The sequence below is a fragment of the Schistocerca piceifrons genome, chromosome 1 (genome assembly GCF_021461385.2).
Source record: "Schistocerca piceifrons isolate TAMUIC-IGC-003096 chromosome 1, iqSchPice1.1, whole genome shotgun sequence".
Taxonomy (NCBI): Eukaryota; Metazoa; Arthropoda; class Insecta; order Orthoptera; family Acrididae; genus Schistocerca; species Schistocerca piceifrons.
Window position 1 is genome coordinate 409,107,733 of NC_060138.1, and position 26,640 is coordinate 409,134,372.

Consider the following 26,640-nt stretch of genomic DNA (forward strand, 5'->3'; position numbering starts at 1 on the left):
GTAGAAGGGAGAGTAGAGGGGAAAATAGTAAGGGCAGACAAAGACTGGAATACAAAAAATAGAGTAGATGTAATGAGACAAAAAAAAAAAAAAAGAAAATATGGAGTACAAGATCCAACAGACTGATGACTTATAAAAGTCAACTTCTATAAACACAAAGGACTAAATAAATTATATAAAAAAATTATTTTACTATTTATGCTACAGAGCTGTGACTTAAATACAAAAATCAAATTTGAAATTCAGAACCACCATATGTTGCTAGATGTGAAAGCATAGTACTGGACTGCAGTATTACGTGCCATGACTGTATGCTTACTTAGTAAAATGCTCATAAGCAAACCTGATAATAAAATACACAAAGAACTGATCATATAATATTGCAATATGGCATCTAAATCTGTCAAAATTTATAGGACAAACAGAATAAGAAGCTACTATTAAGTGCAAATTACACAAAGTAGAAAAATGTTATCAAAAATTGAAACAGTGTAATATATTATTGAATTATAACTGTTATACAGATGAATGGTGTATTGTATGCTGGACAGAAAAGGAAGGGTTATGCACTTCTAGAGGTTGTAGAGGGGCCTTAATAGATCAAGTTTTACATAGGAACCCATGTTCTGAAATGGTTTGTTTCCATGTTACAAGGAAAGCAAAATGTACAGATTTCATTCTTATTTACTGTGATGTTACAACAGCTGTTCAATATGATGATCACTAAGTTTGGTGCACACATTGTATCTGTGCAGTAAGTTTGCATAAATTGTGTCCAACATGTTTGGTGTATGGTTAATCACTTCTTTCACAGCCGTGATCCATACAAACAGGTCTTTCTCTGACTGAACGGGGGTCTCATAAACAAGACTCTTCATGTGGCCCCACAAGAAAAAGTCCAAAGGTGTTAACTGTGGAGATTCGGTTGATCAAGCAAGTAGTCTACCTGAACCGATCCATCTGTCCCCTAGACTATGCTCAAATGGTTTCGGACACAAATTGCAAAATGCATTGCCATGCCATCACGCTGGAACCACAGTTCATGTTGAATGTTCAATGGCATATCTTGCAAAAACTCTACCAGCACTTGTTGCAGGAATATCAAGTACCTGCCAACCGTTAGGTGGGGAGGAAGGATGGACAGCCCAATCACGCGACCATCCCAAATGTGGCTGTTTTGAGTGTTCAAAACATCTTCCCTGTTGAAATGTGCTTCATTGGTGAACAAAATTTGCCTTGGAAACTGAGGAAAATCCACACTGTTGTTTAAAAACCAAGTACAGAATTGACATATGATGCAAAATCTGCCAGGTGCATGGTGTGTATCTTTTGAGGGTGATACAAGTGGAGTTCCTGTTAATGCATAACACGCTAGACAGACAAGTGAGACACATATAAGTGATGTGCAATGGCTTGAGTGCTCATCAATGGGTTCCATTCAACTTGTTGAAGCACTTTCTCTTCCAATATGGCATTGTGCCGCCTTTGTGGGTCATGAGTTTGCTCTATCACTGAGAATTTCCCACTTTTCCACACCCATTGTTCTGCTCTGGCAAACATAGGATGAGATTGAGTCACACAATTTGGAAAGTACTTGTGGTACAGGTGTTGTGCTTCTCTTCCATTACGGTGAGCTTCAACATAAATTAACACTATATTTGTGTACTCTGTGAAAGCATACTTGGGCATCTTGTAATTGCAGTACTAATCATCGTAATGTTAACTGACACATCAGAGGAAGAATGAAAACAAGGCAGATGCAAACAGAGGACATCACATGACATCATGTCATCATACCATCCATGGATGTGAGTTGCCTACCATAACAGGCAAACTACTTAAGAAACATCTAGTGTATGATAAAGTAGCTCTTGAGTTCATTGTAACATGGAAACAAACCATTTCCAAACATGGGTTTGTGTTTAAAATGTGACCTATTAAGTCCCCTCCATAGCCTCTACTAGTGTGCAACATGAATTATGAAACACCCTGTATATCTGGTTCTACAACCCTCATGTTTATTCATTTGTATAAAGGTAAATTAGGGCAAATATAGTTTCTTCTGATCATTGTAATGTTGATAACTAAGGAAAAGAGCATTAAACTGCACCCAGCAGAACTGAAACAATATGAAGAATAGAGGTGGTGCCATCTATAGAAAAACTATAATAATTTCAAAACAGTTGACGTGACTACCTTTTTTAACCTAAAACTATAAGAAAGTTGTTGTTGTTGTTTTAGTCTTGAGTCTACAGACTGGTTCGATGCAGCTCTCCACACTAGTCCACCCAGTGCAAGCCCTTCATCTCCATGTAACTACTGCAGCCTACATCACTTTGAATCTGCTTACTATAATCATGCCTACATTTCATTTCCCTCTACAATTCCCCTCCTCGCCCCCTCCTCCCTTACCTCAGCACTTCCTTCCATTACCAAACTAACAATTCCTTGTTGCATCAGTATGTGTCCTGTGAACCAATCCCTTCTTTTAATCAAGTTGTGCTATAAATTTCTTTTTTCCCCAATTTGCTTTGGTCCATCCTCATTGGTTATTTAATCTATCCATCTGTTCTTCAGCATTCTTCTGTAGCACCACTTTTCAAGGGCTTCTATTCTTTCTTGTTTGAGTTTCTTATCATCCTAGTTTTACTTCTGTACATGGTAACACCTTAGACAAAAAAACTTTTAGAAAGGACTTCATAACATCTAAATTTATATTTGATGTTAACAGATTTTTTCATTTTCAGAAATGCTTATATTGCTGTAGCTGGTCTACATTTTATATCCTCTGTATTCTGACATCATTTATTTTGCTGCCCAGACACCAAACCTTATTTACTACCTTCAGATTCCCATTTCCTCATATAATTCCCTCGACATCACCTGACTTAATTTGAGTATATTCCATTGCACTTCTTTTATTTTTGTTAATATTCATCATATAATCTCTTTTCAAGACGCTATCAAATCTGTTCAGTTGCTCTTTCAAGTCCTTTACTGTCCATGACAGAATGTCATTAGCATCTACATCTACATCTGCATCTACAGGATTACTCTGCAGTTCACAGTTAAGTCTCTGGCAGAGGATTCATCGAACCACCTACAATGCATATCTCTAATATTCCACTCTCAAACAGCACATGGGAAAAACAAACACTTAAGTCTTTCTGTATGAGCCCTGATTTTTCTTATTTTAGTATTTTAAACATAGCTGCACAACAGCAACGGTTCCACGTAATAAGATTAAAAACAGCTGACCAGTTGCAATGGATAAAGTAATGTTTACCTAGGTTTCGACAGATTTAAATCTATCTTCTTCAGAAGGCGGCAGTATTACATTAACATGGAATGATATGTCATTGTCATTTTTACAAATATCTGCATAGATCTATTAGTCCAAAATAAAATATAGCCCTGAAAATAGGGTTTGTCATGTAAATAAAAATTAGTGCATGGAAGTTGCAACTTTTATTTTGGACTAATGGATCTATGCAGATATTTGTAAAAACGACAATGACATATCATTCCATATTAATGTAATACTGCCGCCTTCTGAAGAAGATAGATTTAAATCTGTCGAAACCTAGGTAAAGATTACTTTATCCATTGCAACTGGTCGGCTGTTTTTAATCTTATTTTCTTATTTTATTATGATGATCATTTCTCCCTATGTAGGTGGGTGGCAATAAAATATTTTCGCACTCTGAGGAGAAAGATGGTTATTGAAATTTCATGAGAAGTTCCTGCCGCAGCAAAAAATGCATTTGTTTTAATGACTGCCACCACAATCTATATATCATATCCATGGCATTCTCTCTCTTACTTTACAATAATACAAAATTAAATGCCCGTTTTTGAGCTTTTATGATTTCTCTGTCAATCCTATCTGATGCAGATACCATACTACACAGCAGTACTCCAGAAGAATGGGGACATGCGTAGTTTAAGCCTGCTCTTTAGTAGACCTGTTACATTTTCAAAGTGCTCTACCAATAAATCACTGTCTCTGTGTTGCTTTTGTCACAGCGTTTTCAATGCAGTCATTCTAATTTAAATAATTCATTATTGCAAGCCCTAAGTATTTAGTTCAGTTTACAGCCTTTAGATTTGTGTGATTTATCACTAAATGAAAAGTTAGTGGATTCCTTTTAGTGCTCATGGGAATGACGTCGCACTTATCATTACTTAGAGTCAATTTCCACTTTTATACCATACAGATATCATGTCTAAATAATTCTGCAGTTCAGTTTGATCATCTGATGACTTTACAAGATGGTAAATGACAGCATCATCTGCAAACAATCTGAAGGGACTGTTCAGATTGTCTCCTAAACTGTTTATGTAGATCAGGAAAGCAGAGAGCCTGTAATACTTCATTATAGACTGCCAGATATTACTTCCATTTTACTTGATGATTTTCCATTGATTACTATGTACTGTGACTTTTCTGACTGGAAATCATGAATCCAGTCCCACAACAGAAATGATACTCCATAGGCACGCAATTTGATTAGAAGTAAATGGTGTCAAAAGCCTTCTGGAAATCTAAAAATGTGGATTCAATTTGATTTCTCCTGTTGATAGCACACATTACTTTATGAGAATAAGAAGCTAGTTGTGTTTCACAAGAATGATATTTTCTGAATTCGTGCTGGCTGTTTGTCAATAAATCATTTTCTTTGAAGTAATTCATCATGTTTGAGCACATTATATGTTCCAAAATCCTACTGCAAACTAACATTAGTGATTTGGATGTGTAATTCAGCAGATTACTCCTATTTCCTCTCTGGGGTATTGGTCTGCCTCATGCAACTTTCCAGTCTCTGAGTACGGATCTTTCCACTAGCAAGTGGTTGTATGCGATTGCCAAGTATGGAGCTATGGTATCAGCATACTCTGAAAGGTACCTGAGTGTTTTGCAATCTGGTCCAGAGGCCATGCCTTTATTAAGTGATGTAAGCTGCTTCTCTATACTGAGGATATCTACTTCTAAGTTACTCATGTTGGCAGTTGTTCTTGATTTGAATTCTGGAATATTTATTTTGTCTTCTTTTGGGAAGGAATTTCAAAAAATCGTGTATAGTAACTCTACCTTAGTGGAAGTGTCATCAATAATATCACCATTGTTATTGTGCAGTGAAGATATTAATTGGGTATAGCCACTGATGTAATTTACATACAACCAGAATATCTTTGGGTTTTCTACCAGATTTCAAGACAGACTTTCATTGTGGAAATGATTAAATGCCTCTCACATTAAAATTTATGCTACATTTTGAGCTTCAGTAAAACTTCACCAAATTTGGGGATTTTGTGTTCTATTAAATTTGGCCTCTCTCTCTCTCTAATCCATGAGCTTTGAGATTGGGGCATGGATCAGAATGCAAAAAAGGTCAGATTATCAGAATGTACAGAAAAATACAGATTTACATTAAAATAAACAATCTCTGAACTAAAAGGTGATACTGTATGTCCATGTATAAAGCATTGCAATAAGCTACATAAAAGCTGTTGTTATTATTACATATTGAAAAAGAGCAATACTGCACAGTATATATGTACTGTACTGTGTGTACAGTACATATGTGTTGTACTGTAAAAATTGAAGGTAGCCTATACACTAGTAAAAAATTACATAGGAAGTAAGTCAGGTATAGATTTTTGTGTAGCAAATGAAATTCTAAACTTAGCTGCACTATTCCTCCATGTCTTCATCCATAAAATGTCCATAAGTGTTGTAGGTGAGTTCTGTTCGATGTGCTGTAGGGCAATATCAAAAGTGCTCTTTGTATCGATGTATGAAATCTGGGTACGGGGTTCATCATCATCACTGTCTGAGTCCTTGTTCACAGTTTCTTCACCATTCTTTTACAAAGCAGCAGCAACAGTCCTTGAGCTCTTCGCTGTTTTTGCAGTCTTTGTCACATTGGGCAATCCACTCCTCAACCTCACTGGCAGGGACATTCAGTTGTACAGTTTGTAGATCTTTAATGATTTCTTGCATGTCAATATTTTGCTCACCTTCAATCTGCTCATTTTTGGTCATAACATCCAGCCAAAGCTTACGCCAAGATGTCTGCAGTTTGTCAGGTTTTAGTTCCTCCAACACTGAGAGATTTCATATCTTCAAGTACATTACAGTCCTTCATGGGGCTTTCTAAAATTGAGCTGATTTTCTGTGATACCACCTCTTTAACCATTCTATCACTCCCTGCATTGCTATCCACAATTCCGTGTATGCCCTGAACAGTGTGGATGCTCGGTGACCTTCGTCTGGACTCCAGGCCACATTGGGATCCCAGGGAATGAACTCACTGATAGCCTGGCCACCTGATTCTTGAGATTGCTATTATGGAAACAGAACTTCGATCGGTATTACATTGTCAAGTTTTAGGTGCCCATGGAATGGCTCACTCTAATTTCAATGAACTACCGGTGATAAAGGAGACTTTGAATCTGTTGAGGTCCTTCATGAGGTCTCTCACAAGGACTCTAATGTCCTTTTCTGGCTTCACATCAGCCATACTAGGCTGACTCATGGTCAACTCCTCCATAGTGAGGAAACATCCCACTGTCAGTATAGCTCCTGTTTCACAGTGTTCACATTTTGGTGGACTGCCCCAACATAGCCACACTGTGACAAACTCATTATTTCCCTGACTTGTTACCCCTGGTGTTAGGAGACAATGCCCCAGCAGCTGACTTAGTTTAAATTTTATTTGTTAAACAGGCCTTTACCACTCTAAGAGAGACCCACTTAACCTTGTCAGCCCATGTAGGCGTTGGCAGAACACTCTGTTGCCTCCTCTGCCGAGACCAGGGATTCTACTGTACTTTGTGTTTATTTTTGGTGGGTTTGGACGTTATGGTACTCAGGTTAGCCATAACAACCTTGTGGTCACCAATCCTTGTATCTATCATGATGTTTCCTATTTGGTCAGGATATTTGGCGCTAAGAGCTCAAGTATGTTTTCACAGCCATTTACGCTTTGAGTGGGCTGCTGAACTATTGTTCCATTTCGTTTTCTGAGTAGGCATTCAGTAAGATTTTGGATGACATTTTATGTCTACCACTGACTTTAAACATAAATATTCACCAACCTATCGAGAGTAGATTGAAGTCACCACAAACAATAATTGTATGACTGGGGTGCCTATTTGAAATGAGACTCAAGTTTTCTTTGAAATGTTCAGCAACTGTATCATCTGAGTTGTTTATTCTGATTCTCAAGTAAAACCTCGACCCACGCTGGAGAACAGTCTACCACAATTTCACTGGAAGGTAAACTATTTCTGACAACAATAAACAGTCCACCAACAACAGTATTTAATCTATCCTTGCACATGGTTCCTTCATTTGTAAAAATTTCAGGTAAACTTATTTCCAGCTTTAGCCAGCTTTCTGTGCCTACAACAGTTTGAGTTCTACATCTACATCTACACATGCGCGGATACTCTTCAAATCTTAACTTAAGTGCCTGGCAGAGGTTTCATCAAACCACCTTCTCAATAATCCTTGTTATTCCAATCTCAAACAGCATGTGGAAAAAGCTAACACCTATATATGTCCATGTGAGCTCTGATTCCCCTTATTTTATTATGATGATCATTTCTCCCTATGTAGGTTGGCATCAAAAAAATACTTTTGCATTCGGAGGAGAAAGTTGGTGATCGAAATTTCATGAGAAGATTCTGTCACAATGAAAAATGCCTTTGTTTTAATGATGGCCACTCCAAATCCTGTATCATGCCACTGACACTCTCTCCCCTATTTCTTGATAATACAAAATGTGCTGCTCTTCTTTGAACTTTCTCAATGTCCTCTGTCAATCCTATCTGGTAAGGATCCCACACTGCACAGCTACTCCAAAAGACGACAGACAGTCATAGTTTAGGCAGTCTCCTTAGTAGATACATTGCATCTTCTAAGTGTTCTGCCAGCAAGACGCAGTATTTGGTTCACCTTCCCCGCAACATTTTCTGTGCATTCTTTCCAATTTAAGTTGTTCATAATTGTAATTCCTAGGTATCTAGTTGAATTTATGGCCTTTAGATTTGACTGATTTGTCGTGTAACTGAAGTTTAATGTTTTAATTTTAGTACTCATGTGGATGACCTCACACTTTTCATTATTTAGGGTCAATTCCCAATTTTTCTGAATCGTTGTTCAATTTGTTTTGATCTTCTGGTGAATCTACTAGAGAATAAATGACAGCATCATCTGCAAACAACCTAACACGGCTGCTCAGATTGTCTCCTAAACCATTTATATGGATAATGAACAGCAGAGGGCCTATAATGCTTTCTATTAGTACCTGGAGCTCTGGTTCTTTCCCATCACACTTGCAGCAGTTTAGATCTATAATACTGGTTGTTGCTATCTTTCTCTTTGTCCAGTGTTTGTCCTGCACCCTATCAAACGGAAGCCCATTTTGCACTTTCCCGAGACCAGACTTCAAAGATTTCATTTCTTTTTCCCCAAATTTTAATTTCCAAATTTCTCCTTTATTTCCTTTGCAGCTTGCTCAATGTACAGATTGAGTAAAATGGGGCATAGGCTACAACCCTGCCCCACTCTCTTCTCAAATACTACTTCCCTTTCATGTTCTTCACTCCTATAACTGCAGTTTGATTTCTGTACAAGTTTTAAATAATCTTTCACTCTGTGTTTTATTTCCGCTACCTTCAGAACTTCAAAGATTGTGTTACTTGCCTCGCATGTTCCTACATTTCCTGACCCCAAGCTGACCTACACTTCAGCACCTGCCTTCTTTGGAATTATTATATTCTTCTTGAAGTATGTAGGTATTTCTCGTACTTTATACAGCGTATCTTGTGCACCAGGTGGAATAGTTCTCTCATGGCTCTTCCAGGGATCTCAAAAATTCTACTCCAGGGGCCTTGTTTTTTCTTAAGTCTTTCAGAGGTTTGTGAAAGTCTTCTCACAATGTTATAATTCCCAACTCATCTTCATCTACTTACTCTTCTCTCTCAATAATATTACCCTCAAGCTCATTTCCCTGGCATAGCCCTTGTGTTTATTCCTTCTACTTTTTGTCTTTCCCATCTTTGCTTAGTACTGGCTTTCCATCTAAGCTGTTTATATTCATACAACTGCTTTTCCTACAGGTGGCATCTATCTTTTCCCAACTTATGTATGTTTCTACAGTCTTGCATTTGTCCTCTAGCCATTCCTGTTTAGCCATTTTGCATATCCTATCAATTTCATTTTTTAAATGCCTTGAGTCCCCTCTCACCTACTTCATTTGCCCCATTTTTATATTTTATCCTTTCATCATTTACCTGTATGATCTTCTGGTGCCTTCACTATTTCATCTCTATAAGCTACCCATTTGTCTTCTATGAAATTCCTTTCCCCTGTTTTAGTCCAATGTTACCGTTGGAATTTCTTCAATTGTCATTTGCAATTCATAAGCAGTAAATTGTGGTCAGAATCCTCAGCTACCCTTGGAAATGTCTTAAAGTTTAAAATCTGGTTATGCAATTGTCATCTTATGATTGTATAATCATTCTGAAACCTTCCTGTGTCACTGGGGTACTACCACAAATAGACCCTTCTTTCATGATTCTTAAGCCAAATATTGGTGATTATTAAGTTATGTTCTTTGCAAAATTCTACCAGACGTCTTCCTCTTTCCCACATTGCATGTTTCCCTACTATTTTCCACCTCTTCCTTTTCCTATTACTGAATTCCAGTTACCCATCACAGTTAAATTTTTCTGTTTCCCTTAACTATCTAAGTAATTTCCTTCATCTCCTCATACATTCTTTCAATCTCTTCATCATCTGCAGAGCTATTAGGCATATAGACTTCTACTACTGGGGAGGGGGTTCAGTTTGTGTCTGTCTTGACTATGACAATGCATTCTCTGTACTGTTAATAGTAGCTAACCTTCATTCTTATTTTCTTATTCATTATTAGGCCCATTTCTGCATTACGTGCATTTGATTTTGTGTTGACCTGACGTTGTGTTCTCCCCGCCACCACACTTCGCTGATTCCCAAAATATGTAACTTCAACCTATCCATTTCTATTTTAAATTCTCTAACCTGCCTATCTGATTAAGGGATCTAACATCCCATGTTATGGCCCACAAAATGCCAGTTTTGTTTCTCCTTCTGAGAGTATCCTTCTGAGTAATTGCCACCCTGAAATCTGAATATGGGATTATTTTACCTTTGCAATATTTTGCCCAAGAGAAGTCATTATCATTGCTTTGTACAGTAGAGCTACATGTCTTCGGAAAATGCAGCTGGTGTAGTTTCCCCTTGCTTTCACCTTACCAACATAGCAAGACCTTGTTGGCTAATGTTACAAGGCCACATCAGTCTATTATTGAGACTGTTGTCCCAGCAGCTACTGAAAAGGTCACTGCCTCTCTTCTGGAATCATGTGTTAGTCTGGCTGCTCCACAGATAACCCTCCAAAAAAAAAAAAAAAAATGTGTACTGCTATCAGTCAGTGAAGAGCAGGAAACAATAATTTAGGATGCTTCTAGTATTAATTCTTAGAAAAATTCAGGGTGGAAAGAAGGAAAGATCTAGAAATGTTATGCAAAACTTGTAATTTGAAATCATTTGTAACTTTATTATCTGCAGTATGTGTGAAATGCCGGTACCCAATATAGTTGGCACGGGTACTACACAGGCCATGAGTGACTTGTTAACAACTGGGGAACAGAACCCCTTGAGTCAAATAAACTCTCTGTGGTAACTGAACCATGGGGTTCGGAGCATCCAAACACATACTCGGCATGTGGCTGGTGTGGGCGGCTAATGGCTGAGCAGACAGCAACTCTCGACATAAGTGCATGGTTAGGTTCAGAATGAATGAATTCTACAGGAGCACTGGCTTGTTCTCTTGCAAGTAAGCTCCTTTGCCAGTGGTTCTACCCATATGATATCTGCAGCTTAATGCAGCAATACTTCTGCTTGTTTTTTTAATGAAACCAGTAACCTTCCATCTCATTGATGTCTTGGTTTCTTGTCTCTTGGAATCCAAAAAAGAACTTCCTTGGACCATTTGCAGCTCATTCAGCATACTACTTGCCACGAATACCTCAATATCAATTTCTCATAATTACATATTAGACTCTAGTCAGTTGGTCCATTTCTTTGTTTTCCTGTTTCCTGGTTGTTCATACTGTGCAATTTTCCATTGGTCACTGAACAACACTAAGTTTTTTGGTAATAAACACTATTGTAAATTTTAGTTTGGAGACACTTAAGAAGCTTATGTTGGGAAGCTTTGCTTAGTTGATCAGTGTACTCTAGACCAGAATACTCTTCCCTATATTTTGTTTACTGTCCATCCAATTATTTTCTTTGAGTACTATAAATACAAAAAATAGTGAATTAGTTCTGTGGCTTCATTATTAATTTACACTGCTTTTTTCTTGATGTCTTTGTTCATTACAGTTAATTCTCAGACCTACTCTGAAACTTGCTCTGTTAAGCTCTTCTATTCATTGTTGAAGTTTATCTACACTAGAAGCATGATAGTGTTTCTGTGGAAATGAAGGTGCTTTAAGTATGTTCCATTAAGATGTATTCCTTACTCAGTTTCCATGTTTGAGGATCTGAAGACTTTTTCAAAGACTGTTGAGAAAAATTAAAGTTTCAGTAAAAGAAAATATTGTTAATTGTGTGGGCATCTGACATAAAAAAATAGGATATGTTGGATACATGTATGAAACTAGTGTTCCTCCATTTTTTATCAAATTCACTTTTGAATGAATGATGCTGGCACCCTTTATACTGTAGAATAATATTATTTATACTAAAGAGCTTATTTTTCTTGTTTTGATGTTGTACTATTGTGTAATGTAAGCAAATGGATTCATATTCAGATGAATATTACAAATTCAAAACATTACTATTTCAGGTAACATTGAGTACACCTGCCCTGCATCAAATGACTGTGAAATAAACAAGCGCCGACGTAAAGCGTGTCAAGCCTGTAGGTTCCAGAAGTGCTTGCGAATGGGTATGCTGAAGGAAGGTGTGCGTTTAGACAGAGTGCGAGGTGGGCGGCAGAAATACCGTCGAAATCCAGACACATTGTTCCCAAGTACTCAACCTCAACACTTCTCTATGCAACCTGGGAAACCAGCACCAACACTTGAAGGTTTGTAAGTTCATAATCATTATCAGGTTCAAGGTGGGTGTTATCTTATGTGTGTGTTGGTTACTTTTGATTGTGAATGGGATTTAACTTTACAGTAAACATATTGAGAGATTCTTGTCTCAGTAGTGAAATATTACATCCCGTGAAGAAAATGAATTCTCAGGTTATTTGTGCCCCCAAAATATACATTTTATAGTAAAAAACTCATAAAATAATTGACTTTAGTGTGCAGTGTCATGAAATATTAAAAAAATGGAATACTTTCAGTACAAGCCACAGAAGTGAACAACTTTTAGAGTACTTTTTTATTCTATAACAAATGGCAATGGAAGAGAATGTTGATGAAGATTAAAAGGGAGGTATGATACTGCATGAGGAATTTGACAAAGCACTGAAAGACTTAAGTTGAAACAAGGCCCCGGGAGTAGATAACACTCCGTTAGAGATACTGATAGCTTTGGGAGAGCCAGCCATGACAAAAATCTTCCATCTGGTGAGCAAGATGTATGAGACAGGAAAAATACCTTCAGACTTCAAGAAGAGTATAATAATTCTGATTCCAAAGAACACAGTTGCTGACAGGTGTGAAAATTATCAGACTATCAGTTTAATAAGTTACGGTTGCAAAATACTAACATAGATCCTTTAGAGAAGAATGGAAAAACCAGTTGAAGCTGACCTTAAGGAAGGCCAAAAGCTTTTGACAATGTTGAGCTTTTGACAATGTTGACTGGAATACTCTCTTTCGAATTCTAAGAATGGCAGGGGTAAAAGACAGGGAGTGAAAGGCTATTTACAATTTGTATGGAAACCAGATGGCAGTTATAAGAGTCGAGGGACATGAAAGGGAAGTAGTGGTTGAGAAGGGAATGAAACAGGGTTGTAGCCTATCTCCGATATTATTCAATCTGTGTATTGAGCAAGCAGTAAAGGAAATAAAAGAAAAATTTGGAGTAGAATTAAAGTCCAGGGAGAAGAAATAAAAACTTTGAGATTTGCTGATGACACTGTAAATCTGTCAGAGACAGAAAAGTACTTGGACGATCATTTGAACAGAGTGAACAGTGTCTTGAAAGGAGGATACAAGATGAACACCAATAAAAGCAAAATGAGGATAATGGAACATAGTCAAATTAAATCAGTTTAAGGTGAGGGAATTAGATTAGGAAGTGAGATACTTAAAGTAGCAGATTAGTTTTGCTATTTAGAAGCTAAATAACTGATGATGGTTGAATATGGAAGATATAAAGTGTAGACTGGCACTGGCAAGAAAAGTGTTTCTAAAGAAGACAAATTTGTTTGCACCAAGTGTAAATTTAAGTGTCAGGAAGTCCTTTCTGAAAGTATTTATATGGAATGAGTGTGGGTGGTAAGCAGTTTAGACAAGAAGAGAATAGGAGCTTTTGAAATGTGGTGCTACAGAAAAATGCTGAAGATTAGATGAGTAGATCACATGACTAATAAGGAGGTATTGAACAGAATTGGTGAGAAGAGGAATTCGTGGCACAACTTGACTAGAAGAAGGGATTGGTTGGTAGGACACATTCTGAGGCATCAAGGGGTCACCAATTTAATAATGGAGGTAAGCATGGGGGGGGGGTAAAATTCATAGAGGCAGACCAAGAGATGAATACAGTAAGCAGTTTCAGAATGATGTAGGTTGTAATAGTTACTCAGAGATGAAGAGGCTTGCACAGGATAGAGTAGCATGGCGAGCTGCATCAAACCAGGTCTTTGGACTGAACACCACCACCTCCACCATCACCACCACCACCACCACAACAACAACAACAACAACAATAACAATAAATGGCATCGACAAAAGAATGGTCTCACCTGGAACAAAGTCCTGGGCTCTCTTTTATTTAATCTATACACCAACACCAGACCATACTAGCTATTTCTTATATGTCAGTGAACTCCCTATTACCGCTCGAGGAAAGAGCTTTGAGGAACTAAAAGGGAAATTGGAAAACATGTTAAACACCATGTCTGAAAATTACCAAGAGAACTCCCTTAAACCGTACCACCTTAAGATACAATTTAATACTTTCCTCTTCCACCAAAACAAGGAAAAAGAAAGCTGAATGTTATCTGGGATGGCAACAACTTGGGACACACAGACAAACCAACATACCAGAGTGTCATGCAGGGCAAGTCACTGATATACAAATATCACTGTGAGAATACCCACCAGAAGGTTGTTGCCAGGAACGTCATCTTGAGGAAACTAACAAATAGTAAATGGGTAGCCCAACCAACTGTATTAAGAACAACTGTTAGAGCTCTTTGCTTTTCCACGGCAGAATATACATGCCACTTATGGTCCATGTCCCAGGCTTAAGTCCTGCAAGACATTTCTTCGTACTGAGCTGAATGAGGCCCTTGATGAATTATGCTGCCTCACAAGAGACGCTAAGTGGCAATAAATCAAACTAGAAGATTTGGAGAACAGTGGATTGCATCAGAACGGATGTAATGCTGCTCTAAACAAATCTAATTAAATGGGGGTTCCAAAGATGAAGCAAACAACAAGTGAAACTGTGGTGAAGTTCGGGATATGGAACATCTTTTACAATGTCCCAGCTGCCCCACGAGATATACCATCAGTGACTAATGGCTTGACAAGAATGAAGCACTGCACATGCCATGATATTGGATTGAAAAACTTTAAAAGAAATTATCCATACACAAAAAGTGAAGTAAGTTTAAATAAGCAGTAGTACTTTATTTCTTTTCACTGTGATCATTTATATATGTGTATCTGCTCTCTTTCTTAATTTTAGTATTAAGAATCATATACTAAAGAACATCAGTTTCTAATAATCTGGAATAATATTATATGAACAAGACATATTGTAGAGTAAGGCATTTCTGCATCTGTTTTTTGTTTCACTGTTACAGAGTTTTCACATCTGTTTATAACATTGAAGTGTAATGTAATGAATTGAGTCTCATGAATGGCATAATCAAGTATAAATATTTCAGGTATTGCTTACCAATTTTTAATCCTATCTCAGTTATGTCTTCCATGGCAGATAACAAAATTTTAGAAGCATTATCAGCTTGTGAACCTGACATGCTGTCTGCATCTCCGGACACAACAGTATCCGATCCTGACTTACGGACAATAAGCACCCTTAGTGACCTTTATGACCGTGAGCTTGTGGGCATCATTGGCTGGGCTAAGCAGATACCTGGTATGTATCATATAATGGAGTGCACATTTTTCTGTTATTTTTTTACCAGTGTAAATAATATATGTATATATAAAATTACATAACGTCAAATGTAGAGGGAAAAGTCATTAACCAGTATTGTGTTGACCTAAACTTGGCCTTTAAGAGCTTGTGTAGATTAATTCAGTTATTTGCCTGTTCCATGGATCATAATTGTGATCTCTTGCTGTGATGTGGAATGAGTCATCTCTTGCTATGATGTGGAATGAGTCAATTTTATAATTGTAGTTCAGTTTCCCCAGTGAAAAGTATGGCAATATGTTGACCATTTATATGATTGTCATAACCTACTTTTATTTTTCATATAAAGTGATTTACACTTAATTATGTTCAGTCTCCCCCCCCCCCCACCCCCACCCCGCACCCCACACATCTCTGTCCCTTTTTCTTTATATTATTACAGCTTCAAAAATGCTTCTATGATGTAAGAGGAGTTGTCCAGCAAATATGATTTCAGTTTGTGTATTAAGTTAATTTTATTATATGTTAAATTTGTTATATCACTAAGCAAATTGTCAAAGAATTATATGGATGAATAAACTGAGGTGGACTGAAGTGTTAAGTGCCATTGTGGATGATGCATGCTATAATGAACAGATGTGTACAGGTAACCAAAGAACAATGGAGCTCTATTAACACAGCACCTCAAGCAAGTTCAACAGAAAGCAGCTTCTGATTAATACAGCTAAAAGATCAGCCTGATTTGAAAAGAGTTTCACACCATACAAGATAACCATGCAGCTCACACATGGACTAGCTTCTATACCTCAAAGTACATTGTCTGTCCGTGGAGGGTAACACTGAGGTAGCCTGGAAATGTTTATACATAGATGTAGTTCGTAGCTGATGCACTAGTGATGGTTCAACTGTTTGGATACGGTATGCAAGACAATAAGCTTTGGCTGGTTGGTACTGTGTGCTCATAAATGGAGCTCCAATTGTGTGACCAATTGTGGAGTCTGTGCTAAGTCCAGAAAACCATAAACATTGAATTTCTTATGTCAGTTGGCTTGCAGGTGGGAGACATCCTATAAATTCATCCAGTGGAAGAACACCAGGAAATTGTGCTACTGGAACATGACTTGTGGTGGTGAGTTAGTGCTGGCTGTAGCATCACTGTGTACAGCAAACATAATGCCACCAGATACTGTGGTGGTGGCTGCTGTAGGCATGATGTCCCATGTTTGTGTTGCTGGCACCTTGCAAGGGCAGGAAATGTGGTACACAGCTACTATGTAGTTGTTGGTTGTGCTGCAGGTGCTAGCCAAAGTTACAGCATCCCTCTTCCTATGGAGGAAACGGCACACCCATCTCACTGGGTTGATGGCTGTAATGTAAATGACAACCGAGGATACATCACCCTTTCTTCCCCAAGGGAGAGATGGTGAAACCATCATGGAGAAGAATTGCCTTCCAAAGGGGGGAGGGAGGGGGGGGTTGATGAAGACAGCAGGACCAAGCTTGTTTTGAAACTTCCAAGACCAGAGAACAGGAGCACTAAGAAGTCCATCTGGTGTCCCCTGGAGAGAGCCCTGAAGAGAAGAGACAGGCACTCAGCTGAGAGTATGAGGCCCCAGAGATCACAGCAGACAATCGTGATCAGAGACATCTGGGGACAGTGATCAGGGTGGGTCGGCACTGGGCAGGGTCGAGGAGAAGGTGAGGTGCATGCTGTGAAGTTGCCTGTTGGAGAAGAAAGCAAAGGCATGATGTGAATGTGACCTACATTGAGAAGGAAAGAGGCCCAGGAGAGGAAGGAGGGCACCAAGAATGTGGACTGAGTGTCGGCAGCTGGCAGCAAGGAAGGTGTAACCTAGGATGACTTGTCAGGAGGTGATAACCCAAGGACAGGAGAGTCAGAAGAGAGCAGAGTGACTCCACCATTGGATGAAGAGAGGGAGTTCATGGAGGAGATGAGTGTTGAGGGCACAGGAAGCACTAGAGAGGGTGGCAAGGATGCTGGTGACATTAGTGCCTGTGCAAGCGCCAGAGCCCATGGAGGCATTGGAGCCTGCGGTGGTGCTGGGGTCACTGTAGATGATGGAACCAAGGAGGCAACGCAGGAGGCTGAGCTGCCAGAGGAGGCCAGGAGACACTCCCTCTTTGCAGTATGCAGAGATGAGGAGGAAGTGTGCGAGTTGTACAAGGAAGGTGAATCATTAATCCAAGGCATCATTGAACTCCAGAAGAGACGGAGATCGCATCATCCATGCTAGAGCAGAGGCAGTGTTGGGATTGATGTGCTGCCAGATGAGAAGCCCAGAGGTATGCTGTAAGAGCTGTACTTGAGGAAGAAGCTGTGTAGACATGTCCTACATTTGAAGTGGTGCTGCCACACATTGAACCAAGCAATTAATGGTGTGGAGCAACTATGTGTCTGCTGCTCTGTAACTCAGTCAGTGACAGTTCCAATGCTAGCTCAGTCATGACAAATGAGCGGATAATATCCTTGAAACTTGGCTGACAGCTTTCTTCTTCACAACATGTAATGAATCAATCTCTGTCTCTCATTCTCGACATGTCCGCCCCGGTAGCTGAGTGGTCAGTGTGACAGACTGTCAATCCTAAGGGCCCCGATTCGATTCTCGGCTGGGTCGGAGATTTTCTCCGCTCAGGGACTGGGTGTTGTGTTGTCCTAATCATCATCATTTCATCCCCATCGACTCGCAGGTCGCCGAAGTGGCGTCAAATCGAAAGACCTGCACCAGGCGAACGGTCTACCCGATGGGAGGCCCGAGCCACACGACATTTCCATTCTCGCCATTTGTATGTTTGACAGTGCTGACACAGTAAGAGGATATTGTTTCATGTAATGTCTGAGAACTTCAAATTCTCATCTGAAAATCTGTGCACAGTCTATCTGTTCACACAAACACACAAGGTCAAAACCAACCAACACCAAACTATCAGTAGCTATCAGAGACTAAATTTCTCATGAGAACATTGTTTTGTCGCAGACAATTACACCTCTAAAACAACAAAAGGAATAGTGAACCTAAAAACTCTTGAGTCCTTATTGATGAAGTTCACAAATATCCATAAAAATGTACAAACAACTTCTAGTCTTCATGCACATGAAATAGTTCCCAGAACTGACAAGTGAAAGAAATAGAAACTGAATGTTCTCAGTTAATAACACAACTTTCTAACTTTTCAGAACCCTGTCATTCTGGCAACAAAACAATTTGCACCATACAGTAAACAGAAACCAGGCAAAATAAGTAATCAAATATGATATGTTGTTATTGCATGTTGATAGAGTAAAAATTATGCATACACATGTGAGAAGTGTTGCACATTGACCAAAGACCAAGTAGTGAGTTACATGTAATTCATGCAAGCACTGTCTTCCACAGAAAATATGCATTAACAAAGAATTTGAAAGCATGTGATATGCAATGACCATTGGCAATGCAGAAGCACCAGTTAGCAAAAGCAAGTAGTCACAATGTCTTATAACGGAAGGAAGGTACACACAAAAGTCAAGTAAGCCGAAATAAGCACCAACAATAACTGTCTGATGTCTGAATGTGGGACGAAACAATGAAAATTATTGCGTGGGCCACACACAAGTGAAGAGAGGGAGGTTACTTTGTGGAGCACTAGGTCACTGGGAAAGAAATCTCAGAACCAGAAATGCTCTTTGTAGAAAAGGTTGATCATCGTCACCATTGTCAAGTTCTATAATGGGTGATGTATGCTACTAATGAATAGATGTGCCCTGGTAGTCAAAGAAGAATGGAGCTTCACTAACACAGCACCTCAAGCAAGTTCAACTGAAAGCAGTATCTGAATAACACAGCTAAAAGACCGTCCTGATCTGATAAGATTTTGACACCATACACCATAACTGTACTGCCCATGTGTGGGCTAGCTTCTATGAGAGCTGTGCCGTAAGTTTTTAGCAGCAATTAAACTGGAAGTCTGATGACACTGGGATTATTTCAGTTTGAAAGAGCATTGTTTCTTGATCGTGGGGCATGTGCATGGCAGTTACCCTATCACTGGATTTCAAACCATGCTGTGAATGGTGAGTGAAGACGCAGGTGAAGACGCAGGCAATGCTGAGTCTGACACAGTGCAAGATGGATCTTTCATGTCATGATTTTTGTGCAATGATTTATTATGACTATAAAGAGAAGTTAACTGCAGAAGAATGCCACTCTTCTCTGTTACACGTGTTTGGTGAGTCTTCCCGTTCTAGGGCCGTTGGTGGAAATTGGTTTCATGTTTTTTCAAGGACTAATGAGATGAACCTCATCTGGTCACCCAGTGATGGCAGTGACATAAGAAAACATTGGTGCTGTGAGGAAAACAATCAAAGATGACCCTCATCCCACATTTGGTAACATTGCAGGCACATTAATTATTGGATCCATTGTGGCACAGACTATCATTCACAATCTTTAGACCTAACTGAGAGATGTGACTAGGTTGCCACACACCTTGACAGAAGCCCAAAAACACATAAGAATGATGTCATTTTATGCTTGAAAAATTTGATGAAGGATGATACAAAGATGCAATAATGTCACAAGTGACCAAATGTGGGTGTACCATTATGACTATAAATTGAAGAGGCAGTCTTCAGTATGGTGCTTTCCAGGTGAGGAACCACCAAGAAAGTCCGGAGAAGCAGCAAATGTGAAAAGAAGATGGTGGTCACTTTCTTCACCATGATGTGTCATCTCACCTCTGTGACTTTGACATGTTGCATAGTCAATGCTGAGTGATATGTGATTGAATGTCTACTGCAAGTCATCACCATATGCAGTCATAGTATTCAAAGTTGAAGAGTGGGCACCTTCTTCTGCATCATGATGATGCCTCAGCACATGTTGCTGCCAGAACAGAAGGGAAAAGCGCATATTTTACTGCACCCACCCTACTCACCTAACCTGGCCCCATGTGACTTCCTTGTGTTTCCAAAGATGAAGGAAAAAATTGTTGGTAACAGTTGTTATCTGATCAAGAAGATAGCACAGCATACAACAGTGCTTAAGTGACTTCCATAAAGAAGCTTGGACTGAGACATTTCCCAAGTGGTTTCAAAGACTGAAAAATGTATTAATGGTCATGGAGAGCATTTTGAAATTTGTAACAGTTACATTGTAAATAATTGTTTTATGAATTTCTGCTAAAACCTTCTAGCATAACCCTCATATGTCTCAAAGTACACTGTCTATTATAGTGGGATATTACCAATCTTCAGGAATGTCTCATCTCTGCAGCTTTTCACTTATAGATAATATCAGATTTTGGAGATAAAAATGCCAGAAAGTTAACTGTTAACTTACTTTTCCTATCTTCATTCACAGATGTCTTATGGTATGATATACTAAGTTAACTTGCCACTGAGGAAGAAAGAGTTGTTGCACTTAAGCATATAATAAGGATAATATATGCTCTCCATTCCAGCACCTCTTGTACGAAGTTCATTTGAACAATTGGGCCTACTGACAGTAGCGTCACAGAACATTTGATCCCTTGTCAAGTTTGTTGTCAACAATCAAACACAATTTGAAGAGAACAGTAATATTCATAAATATAATATTAGAAGTGGAAGTGAATTAGACTATCCTTCGTGCTGCAACCATGGACGGCACCTGCAGTCCAGCCACAATCCACACAGTGTCTTCCCACAGGCTGCTGCGCTGCCAGGCTGCCAGTAACACAACTGTGGGACATCACCCTGCAGCAGCTGCCATGGTAGCTGGTGGCGACTATGTTTGCCATACACAGCACTGCTATCATTGGTACTAGCTCCCCTCTGTGAATCAAGTACTACTATCATGATTTCTTGGTATTCTTCTGCAGGGTGGCTCCATAGAACACCACCCAACCACTTGCCAGCCAACTGACTTCAGGGGTTCACCATTTGTGTTTCTCTGGATTTAAATCCATCTGAACAAGTGATCCTTCAATCATTCATCCATTCATGGGTATGCAGTAGCTACCAGTTGGGGCCTGCAGCCTTGCATACTGCATCCAAATTACTTGGCCATAAATCCAATGTAGTATGCCTTTTTGGAAATTATATTTTTCATTCACACATATGACTTGTTTATTCTGGGGCCTTTTCAAAACCTGTTTCTCACAATGAGAGGATGGGGCTTTGAGAATGGAGATGCAGCTAAAGGTGCCAGCCATCCTAGAGCTGAAACTACCTGGCAGATTAATTCTGTGTGCTGGACGGAGACACAGAACTCGGGACCTTTGCCTTTCATGGGCAAGTGCTCTACCAACTGAGCTACCCAAGCATGACTCACAACCTGTACCCACAGCTTTAATTCCACCAGTACCTCGTCTCCTAATGTCCAAACTTTGCAGAAGCTCTCCTGCATACCTTGCAGAATTAGCACTCCTGGAAGAAAGGATATTGTGGAGACATGGCTTAGCCACAGCCTAGGGGATCTTTCCAGAGTGAAATTTTCACTCTGCAGCAGAGTGTGCGCTGATATGAAACTTCCTAGCAGATTAAAACTGTGTGCCGGACCGAGACTCGAACTCGGGACCTTTGCCTTTCGCGGGCAAGTGCTCTACCAACTGAGCTACCCAATCACAACTCACGCCCCGTCCTCACAGCTTCACTTCTGCCAGTACCTCGTCTCCTACCTTCCAAACTTTACAGAAGCTCTCCTGTGAACCTTGCAGAACTGGCACTCCTGGAAGAAAGGATATTGTGGAGACATGGCTTAGCCACAGCCTAGGGGATGTTTCCAGAATGAAATTTTCACTCTACAGCGGAGTGTGCACTGATATGAAACTTCCTGGCAGATGAAAACTGTGTGCCGGACCGAAACTCAAACTCAGGACCTTTGCCTTTCACGAGCAAATGCTCTACCAACTGAGCTACCCAAGCACAACTCACACCCCATCCCCACAGCTTTAATTCTGCCAGTACCGCGTCTCCTACCTTCCAAACTTCACAGAAGCTCTCCTGCATACCTGCAGATATGTACAATGGTATATGTAAATATGGTCTGCAAACTGTGTTGTGAATAAAGGTACTAGTAAAAAAAGTAATAAATTAAAACATCATGTCTGATGCAAAAGCAAAGATATAGTAAGCAATAAACTATTTTTCATCCATCATTTTATGTGGGCTGTCAGCAAGAAAGAAATCTGGAAAAAGTGTGAAATTATGTGTAAAATTTGCTGGAAGTCACTAAGTGCTCTCGTTATCAAATATTGGATGAATAAAGTCCAATTATTTGCCTGCCATCAGTTATGCTGCCTCAATACAAACATACAGTTTCTATCTGTAATACTTGTATTATTGTGTTAAATTTTTAATCTCAGATTATACTTCTTAATGAGTGTATTATGACAGCATTATAAATTTTTAAATTTGGTCAATAATTATGAGAAATGTTGAAAATATAATTTTTTGTGCCCCTCAAAGACATTAGACAGGCAATATGCAATTGATTTGAAGTTCCGGGACAGTCGCTTATTGTACGGATATTTTTGTCCATCAACTGGGAGATGAAGAAGCTTGCACAGGATAGAGTAGCATGGAGAGCTGCATCAAACCAGTCTCAGGACTGAAGACCACAACAACAACAACAACAATGAGTACATCTTTTTCTTCATCTGCTTATTTTGTCAAGTATTATTAATGCAGTATCACATATAATTAATTATTTCTTTTCACCTGTCATACTGTAGCTCTTGATGTACATACACAATGCGAAATATTTGCTGCCAGCTCAGCATAGCAGAAAATGTGAATACATATTTAGGAATGATTGTTATTAGTGCAAACAATGAACATTTCTGCCAACATGTTGCAAACAATTTTGCGAATAGAAACAGGTTTTTAAACTTGGTGTAAATGCAGCTTTAGCGTGACATATCTGGCGCCTTAAACTACACTATTCACTGTGTTCTCCAATCCCCAATTCTGAGTCCTCCCCTTGTCAGTTTCTTTGTCAGCTTTGAAGTCCATTTGTGTGTGACACATAGTGTTAAATCTCCAGAGTGAATTTTCAGTGTGCAGCTGAGTTTACACTGATTTGAAGTTTCCTGGCAGATTCGAGCTGTATATTAGACCAAGACTCAAACCTGGTACCTTTGCCTTTTGTGGACAAGTGTTTTACCAACTGTGCTATCCAATCAAGACTCACAACCTGTCCACACAGCTTCACTTGTGCTAGTACTTCATCTCCCACCTTCCAAACTTTGCATAAATTGTCCCGCGTGCCTTGCGAGAGTATTACTCCTGGAAAAAAAGGATGTCAGTTAAACAACATTTTTTACTATTACTAAAAGCTGCTTTTATTAATGTGTACCTTGACTCATTCCACATTCCTTAAGGTCCTCCTTTGTGGTGGAATATATAGAACCAGATGAATGAATATTCTCAGTCAATTAATCATAGAGCCCGTCAAATTTAAGAAGATGTACTTCTGTATAAAACTCTTCATATTTGTATTGATGATAGTTTCCTATCAAAAATTGTTGTCAGAGTCTCGCTGCTCCAACGAGTGTGTATTTGTGTGTCTCTGTGGTTTTTTGTGTGAATGTGTGCACTCTTACTAGAAAAAGAGCAAGAGCTTGAAGGCTAGTGTTAGCTGAGTTTTGTTACATGTTTCTGTGCACCCTGCATTAGTCCTTTATAGGTAAGTGGTTGTCGTTCCCTTATTTCATGTACTTTTCCATCCAAATATTTCCATTATTGTTACCTCAGTTTTAATGAACATGTACAGCTGTGCTATTGATGACATAGCAGCTGAATATGGTAACTGAAGAAAAAAAACAGTAACTTTTAAATGTAGTGACTTTTGTGGCAGCAAAGTGAGATACAGATTTATATACATTATAATTATAGGTCTAGGAAAAGAAATATATTTGGTTTTAATTTACATGAATTATCAAAACTATTATCAATGATGTTGGTCCATAACAACCAATGCAGTCTTTTTTATCATTAAAAATATCACACAGACCTAGTTAGTGCAGCTGTTTCACTCTCCTAATGTATCCTTTGATTTATTTTAAATTCCTGAATTATCATCATATTAAAAATGCTATTTACCTTCCTTCCATGCTGTAGATGGATGCCCTCTCTTCCTTTCCATCTGTGGGGTCCATGTCCAAATTTATTTGGCCACCTGTTACCATCCAATGCCCAAGCTACAATAGGTGCTTCATTTCTATTGTGTCAGTTATCATCTTGCTGGCTTATAATCTCTCCTATTGTATTATATTTTACATAATCCATTCTTGAGATGCTACAAATTCTTATTGTGTTACTAATTACTCACAGATTATTTCAGATTTTATACAAGATTAACAATATTATGTTGCTGTTCTAGGATTCATGGAATTGTCACTGAATGATCAGATGAGGCTACTTCAGAGTACATGGGCAGAAATCCTTACTTTAACACTGACCTTTCGATCACTTACATCTGGTGGTCGCCTCAGGTTTGCATTGGATTTCAGTCTAGAGGAACAAGCTGCACGTGATTGTGGTGCCATTGAGCTTTATCAGCATGTAAGTACCTTACATGTGTTTCTTATGTATTCTTCATTTTCTTGGCCTTATCCCATCTCTTCACTAGGTTGACATGTTATTCTAAATTTGACAGTGTTAGTGATAGCGGATGACTGAATGCCCTTCATGTCACTACCCCTTTCCCCATGGATGAAATTTATGTACCTCATCTTTCTGCATCTAGTTTTACCCATGTGAAAATATGAGAACTTTTGAAAAATGTTTGCGAAAGTTGTACCTGATGCTGGATGTGGGCTCCAACCTAGTATTCACCTAATTGGATGTGGTAAACTGTCTAAAACCCACCTCCAGGCTGACCAGCCCTAATTTTTAATCTACCAGATAGATTCGATGTGGGCCCATTGTGGCTCCCTGAATCCCAGAAACCAAGCATATCTATCTGTCAGGGTTTCATATGTTTCTTATACAGCTATTTTAAATTAATTTAATTTCATATGTTTCTTATACAGCTATTTTAAATTAATTTAATTTCATATGTTTCTTATACAGCTATTTTAAATTAATTTAATGAACAAGATGATTTAAAATTTTCCTAAGAACTTGGCAATATATTTGTAAATTTTTTTTATTATACTTCTGTTTTAATCATTGCATATATACAACAGAAGACTTTGTGAAATGTGCTCCATAGTGTCTATACAACAAAAAGGGTCCAAGATTCAGCAATAAAATTAAATAAGTAATAGAAAGAAATCTCAGTTTGCACCAGCCATGAAAGTAAACATCTGCCTTGTATCTCAATGGTCACCTTCTCTGGCTGCTATGTGTAGGCTCCAGGTTCAATTTCTGGTACTGCAAGGATTTTTTTCTTAGCAGAAGAGCTGTAATGTGGTGTACTCAGTCTTGTGATGCCAACTGAGGTGCTACTTCAATGAGAAATAGCAGCTCCAAGATCCAGAAAGTTGATGAATAGCTGGGAGAGTGGTGTGCTGACCCCATGTGCCTCCATATTGCATCCATATGATGCAGTTTACAGAAGATGACACGATGGTATGTCAGTCCCGATTTGCCCATCTGTGCCGGAATGTGGAGCTTCATACATGCATTCGAACATGCATGTGCCCATAAGCATGAACAAGTAGTCTAGATTATCTAGAATAAGAGTACTTCTTGTGTGATATGAAATAAAGTGTCCTAGTCATTTTCATTACCCAGGAAGTAAGTTGAGAAGGCTTGGCCTGTTGAATCTCCTTCAAAGCTGATATGATATTGTTGGTGATTTTTGTACTTAATCCCTTAATAATACCATTAACTCTAATACACTCCCTTGTTTTTGCCATATAATATTTTTGTGCCCTCTTGAAAATGTTATGAAAAGGATCGACTGGTATTCACCATAAAGATGACAAATTGAGTTGCAGACAGGCAAAATGAAAAGACTGTTAGACATTTTCACACATTTAGCTTTTGGCCGTGGATCCTTCAGAAAAGAAAATACACACACACACACACACACACATTCACCCTAGCTAGTACACCTCACACACATTTGACCACTATCTCTGCTGGCTCCAACCTGGACTTTCCATCATTCAATTCATGCCCATTTGTTCATGTCTGTGTCTACTGGTGCAGTGTTTCCTGTTCTTATTTGTTTGTGACTTAAGATTATTGGCAATACACATGCAACTCACCTAAAGGGCTTTCTAGTGAATTATGTGCAGAATAGATGTTTTGTTAATGTGAGACAAAATTAAGTTACATCCATTGCCACTTTACTACTAGATCT

General features: G+C 38.8%; 1 protein-coding gene across 4 annotated transcripts in view; it reads left to right on the forward strand.

Annotated features, from left to right (window-relative positions):
- The window catches only part of LOC124788942 (steroid hormone receptor ERR1-like), a 366,179-nt gene that overhangs the window by 322,122 nt on the left and 17,417 nt on the right, over window positions 1–26,640 (forward strand). For all 4 annotated transcript variants that reach the window (XM_047256232.1, XM_047256238.1, XM_047256251.1 and 1 more), the window contains 3 exons: window positions 11,907–12,149; window positions 15,188–15,349; window positions 24,709–24,890. In XM_047256232.1, coding sequence (XP_047112188.1) covers window positions 11,907–12,149; window positions 15,188–15,349; window positions 24,709–24,890 — 587 coding nt within the window. The remainder of the gene's footprint in view (window positions 1–11,906; window positions 12,150–15,187; window positions 15,350–24,708; window positions 24,891–26,640) is intronic.